Raw genomic sequence first — 5,796 nt, 5'->3', positions numbered from 1 at the left:
GGTCACTGTGGGGTTTGAGCTCCCTGCAAATCTCTGGGTGATTGTGTGGAAAATAGATTTATTTGGAGAATGACAGAGGGACCAACAACTGGGATATTCAATAAATATCTGATGGAGAACTCTCTCAAAACAGAGCTGCATGATTGTTAAGCTGTTCTTGATCTCAAAATTATTCCATTTGGAAATACAGGAATTTGTTTTTTGCTGTAACGCTGAAAGGTTTATGGTGTGGAAGTGAAAAGCTGTGTAAATTGAAAATTCAGGATAACAGGACTGTGAGAATGGGTTTATGCAGAACCTGAGCCCCTCTGACATCTCCCTGTTCTCTCTGCAGCTGCTGTCAGTGCATTGGCAAAATTTGGAGCCCAGAATGAGAATTTGCTTCCCAGTATCCTGGTGCTGCTCCAAAGGTGAGTGGGAGTGGCTGTGCCAGTGATCTGTGGTGACACAGATTCCATGGAAGCAGCAGGGTCACACCAGGGGTTGTCAATCCCAAATGYTTCTCCCACTTTTCCTGCCTGGCTGGAGGGAGCAGAGCCCTGCTGGAGACAAGGAAGTGAGGGATGGGATTAGTCATGGGAACATGTGATGGTGATTTGATCTGAGAAYATTGCTCAGGGGGTGATGAATCACAGAATCATTGATTGCTTTGGGTTGGAAGGGACCTTAAAATCATCCAGTGCCACCCCTGGCATGGCAGGGACAGCTCCCACCATCCCAGCCCCAATGCCAGCTTGGCTTTGGGCACTGCCAGGAATCCAGGAATTCTCTGGGAATTCCATCCCAGCCCCTCCCCACCCTCCCAGGCAGGAATTCCTCCCCAATATCCAACCTAAACCTCTTTTACTTTAAAATTRTTCTCCCTTGCCCTATCACTTTCTGCCCATATAAAAAAAATGCAAACCTTTACTCCCTGTGAGCACTTTTTACTCCCCTTTAAGCAAGAAAATTCATGTCCAGGTTGCTCCTAAATAACATTTATGTTTGCCAAAGTTGGGTGTGCCCATGTCACATGTCTCTTGTTAAGACATGCAGTGTTAACGATTTAATTAAAATTAAACCAACTCCTGCGTGGTACAAACACATTTTTACATCATTTGAAAATCTCCTGAAGGAGCTCTGTCACTGCAGGATCAAAGCTGTTTTTTTTCAGTGCCATTTTTAGCTCTCTGATGCTCTGTCCCCTTGTCCCCAAATAGGTGCATGATGGACAGYGACGACGAGGTCCGTGACAGAGCCACCTTCTACCTGAATGTCCTGCAGCAGAGACAGCTGGCCCTGAATGCTGCCTACATTTTTAATGGTCAGGGAGGAGAAGGAAGCAAATCAGAGCTGTTAATTCACGTGGTTTTTTCTGGCTTTAAACTTCCCTGTGAAATGTTTGTGCTGAGAGCAGCAGATTTAACAAAATATGGGAAAATGGGGCCAGGAGTGTGAGTTTCTGGGCTTTTCTCATTGACTCATCCTCCACTTTGGCTCAAATTTCTTGATTATTGCTCCATATTTTCTGTTGCAAAATGAGAGTGAGGGTTGGTTCTAAAAATATTTTATGTCTGTAATTGAAAATTTACTTGAGCAGAGCATTTAACACGTGTAAGATTCATTGTTTTGACTTTGCCACTTTGTGTCATCTTCAGAGCAGCTTTTTTTCTGCCAGTACCTTGAAAATCTTTGCCTGTTTTTTGTTTGCTGTGTATCAGCACCACCTCTGGCAGTTCCAGCTCTTTTAAAATGGAATTTTTCTGCCTTTCTCCCCTGCAGGGTTGACAGTCTCTGTTCCTGGGATGGAGAAAGCCCTCCATCAATACACTCTGGAGCCTTCAGAAAAACCTTTTGACATGAAAACAGTTCCCCTGGCCACGGCACCCATCTTTGAACAGAAAGCAGGTAAAACCCAGACCTCATGGAAATTGGGGCTGCTGCTCTTCTGCTGATCCCATCACCACAGACAAGTAATTCGAATTTATTATAGAATTAGAATAATCAGAATTTATTGGTTCATAGCTTTTGGGAAAAGGTCATTCCAAGAGCAATTTGTCACCCCCTGCCTTTCTTCCACATTCTTGCACAATTCTTGAACATCTCTTCTTAGCACAACAAATTTGGGGTTTCTTTTTTTCTCCTTTTTCTCCTTTTTTTCATTTTTTTTCCCCTAGCTCTTCAGGGCTAAGGTGTGGTTTATTCCTCATAATTCTGACTTTTTTTCTCAATTTGCAATTCGGTATTTCCACAAAGAAAAAAGATATTTCAGTGTGTGAGGAGCCAGGCTGGCAGTGTTTTGCAGCAAAATGTGTGAAACACAGAAGGAATATAATAGAGGGGAATGTAATATAAGAAATATAATATAAGGAATATAGGGGAGTATAATATAGGGGAGTATAATATAAGGGAATATAATATAAAGGAATATAATACAAGGAATATAGGGAATATAGTATAAGGAATATAATATAGGGGAATATATTGTAAGGAATATAGGGAATATAATATTGGGGAATATAATAAAATGAATATAATATAGGGGAATATATTATAGGGGATATAATATAGGGGAATATAGGGAATATAATATAGGAATATAAGGAATATAGGGAATACAATATAGGGCAATATAATATAGGCGAATATAATATAAGGAATATAAAATAGGGAAATATAATTTAGGGGATATATAAGTAATATAATATCGGGGAATATAGTATAGGGACTATAATAATATAGGGGACATAATAATATAGGGAATATAAGGAATATAATATATGGGAATATAATAAAATGAATATAATATGAGAAATAAATAAGGAATATATAGGGAATATAATATAAGGAATATAACATAGGGGAATATAATAATATAGAGGAATATAATATAGGGAATATAATATAGGGGAATATAATATAGGGGATATAATATAAGGAATATAATTTTAGGAATATAATAATATGGGGATATAATATAGGGGAATATAATAATATAGAGGAATATAACATAGGGGAATATAATATAGGGAAATATAATATAGGAGATATAATATAGGGGAATATAATAAGATAGAGGAATATAATATAGACAAAATAATTTAAGGAATATAATGTAAGGGAATATAATAATATATAGGGAATATAATACAAGGAATATAATGTAGGGGAATACAATACAGGGAATATAATATAAGGAATATAATAATATAAGGAATATAATATAAGGAATGGAATATAAGGAATATAAGGGATATTTAGTAGAGATTTAGTGGCATTTAAACCTCCTGCGTGGGGCAGTTGAGACCACCAAATATTTTCTTTTTTCTCCCCAGAGATTGCCCTGGTGCCCAGCAAACCTGAGAAAGTGGCTCCTTCACGGCAGGATATATTTCAAGGTAGGAAAAGTGGATCTCCAGAAGCACAGGAGAGCTGGAGAGGGACAGGACATGGGGAATGGATCAGAGTGGAAAAGGGGAGATTGGGGTGGGATCTGGGGATGGAATTCCTGCCTGGGATGGAATTCCTGCCTGGGATGGAATTCCTGCCTGGGATGGAATTCCCAGAGCAGCTGAGGCTACCCCTAGATCCCAAAGCCAGGTTGGAAGAGGTTTGGAACAACCTTTGGTAGTGGAAAATATCCAGGGATTAAAACTGTGTCCCTTTCCACCCAAACCATTCCTCAATTCTCTGAAGCRTTGGGATGATCTCAGGATCAGATCCTGTCACCGCTGATCTTCTTTCCCTTCCTGCCCAGAACAACTGGCAGCCATCCCAGAATTTAAGGGCCTGGGGCCACTCTTCAAATCTTCAGAAGCCGTGCAGCTCACGGAAGCAGAAACAGAATATTTCGTTCGCTGTATCAAACACGTGTTCCCAAACCACATCGTTTTCCAGGTGAGGAAATTCCCACCMTTTTCCCAAAATTTGGCAGAGCTGATGGATTCGAGCTGATTTTGGGGGAGAACTCTCCCTAAGGAAGTGTTTCCAGGTGTTTTTTYCCTGTTTACAGTTTGATTGCACCAACACCTTGAACGATCAGCTCCTGGAGAGGGTCACGGTGCAGATGGAACCGTCGGACGCTTACGATGTGATCTGCTGTGTCCCTGCTCCCAGTTTAGCCTACAACCAACCTGGAATGTGCTACACCCTGGTCAGCATCCCCCAGGATGACCCCACTGCAGGTGAGGAATTCTATCCTAAAATCCCTCAAAATTAAGATTTTGGAGAGCATAATTGGTTGAGTTCATCCCGACATCCTCACGCCACCGTTCGTTTTTTTCTGTCACCAGTGCTGAGTTTTAGGAAAATAATTTTTATAAATAATCAGTGGAATTGGATGTGAAAAATGAGGATTGCAGGGCATGGAAATTTAAATTTACTGCCTGCCCTCGATGGTGAGATAACCCTCATTAATTTTAATCTGAAATCAATGAAAGGAGAGCACATTTAAAACCATGGATGTTTGGGAGCGTTCAAGAACAGAGCCAGTAAAAGAAAAGTGCAAACAGAATAAAAAAAATAGTTTTTCAGGCTTTATATTTATTTTTTAAATTGAAATTTTTAGTTTAATTGAAATTAAATTGATTTTTTTTTAAAAAAATTATAATTTCAGGCTTTATACAATGGATTAATGAAATTTTCCCCCTCTTTAGAGAATTAGAAACACCTACAAAATGGGGGAATGAGATTTKCTTGGGCATGAAACTTCCTTTTCTTTCATTATTCTCACTTAAACACCATTGGATTTACATGACTTATCAGTGGAGTGGGTTTTGACATTATTTTAATTCCAGGGATGATTAGAACTAATCTGAATTTGCTGAACTGGGGGTTTGGATCATATCCCACTGTCAGAAATCCTTGTGGAATTTTTTCTGGTGGCTCCTGCTGGATCTCAAGGCAGCATTTGGGATCACTGACCTGTGCTTGTCACCCTTGGAACTTTCCCAAGCTCCTCCTTTGGCTTTTATTTTAAAAACAAAGGGAAAAATGAAACTAAAAATGAAACTAAAAATGAAACTAAAGATGAAACTAAAAATGAAACTAAAAATGAAACTAAAACCGAAACTAAAAATGCTCTGCCCTGGCTGTGTCTGTATTCCTGGGCCAAAGCTGCTGGAATATTCCAATCACTTTTTGGGAAGAGAGGGCTCAAGGAGAAGATTTTTCTCCCATTTATCCAGGATTTCTCTCTYCTCCCAGTCTCTTGTACCTTCAGCTGCACCATGAAGTTCACAGTGAGGGACTGTGACCCCAGCACGGGGGTGCCTGAAGAGGATGGCTACGAGGATGAGTAYGTGGTGAGTCCATAATTCCTTCCATTTTTCATTTATTTGGGATAAATGTGGCCATTGGGTCAAATTTCCTCTCAATTTGTGGTCAATCAGTCAATGGYAGGTTTGCCTGAAACATCAAAATATTATAAAATGTTGTTTTTTAGTCAATCCCCAAAACTTCATTTCTGTCAAAAGTTTGAGTGTCCTATGGAACAGAATTTGTAGGATTTTATTGTAAAATTCTTTTAAAGGGAGGGAGTAAAGAAGGGAAGGGATTTTGGAATTTGGAAGGAATTTTGGAATTTGGAAGGAATTTTGGAATTTTGGAAGGAATTTTGGAATTTTGGAAGGAATTTTGGAAGGGAGGGAAGGAATTTTGGAAGGGAGGAAGGAATTTTGGAAGGAAGGAATTTTGGAAGGGAAGGAATTTTGGAAGGGAGGAATTTTGGAAGGGAGGAATTTTGGAAGGGATTTTGGAATTTTGGAAGGGATTTTGGAATTTAGGAAGGAATTTTGGAATTTTGGAAGGAATTTATGA

The 5,796-nt window shown here is 39.2% G+C and overlaps 1 protein-coding gene across 1 annotated transcript in view; it reads left to right on the top strand.

Annotated features, from left to right (window-relative positions):
• Positions 1 to 312: 312 nt before the first annotated feature.
• The window catches only part of LOC130587554 (coatomer subunit gamma-2-like), a gene marked incomplete at its 5' end in the record, with an annotated part of 7,054 nt that continues 1,570 nt past the window's right edge, over positions 313 to 5,796 (top strand). The window contains 7 exons of the mRNA XM_057388534.1: positions 313 to 410; positions 1,200 to 1,303; positions 1,762 to 1,887; positions 3,315 to 3,377; positions 3,737 to 3,876; positions 3,992 to 4,163; positions 5,185 to 5,282. Of these exons, the coding sequence (XP_057244517.1) occupies positions 313 to 410; positions 1,200 to 1,303; positions 1,762 to 1,887; positions 3,315 to 3,377; positions 3,737 to 3,876; positions 3,992 to 4,163; positions 5,185 to 5,282 (801 nt within the window). The remainder of the gene's footprint in view (positions 411 to 1,199; positions 1,304 to 1,761; positions 1,888 to 3,314; positions 3,378 to 3,736; positions 3,877 to 3,991; positions 4,164 to 5,184; positions 5,283 to 5,796) is intronic.

This window comes from Malurus melanocephalus, unplaced genomic scaffold (genome assembly GCF_030028575.1).
Source record: "Malurus melanocephalus ecotype Western Australia unplaced genomic scaffold, MMel_1.1 scaffold_2077, whole genome shotgun sequence".
Taxonomy (NCBI): domain Eukaryota; kingdom Metazoa; phylum Chordata; class Aves; order Passeriformes; family Maluridae; genus Malurus; species Malurus melanocephalus.
This window is presented reverse-complemented; position numbering and strand designations above follow the sequence as displayed.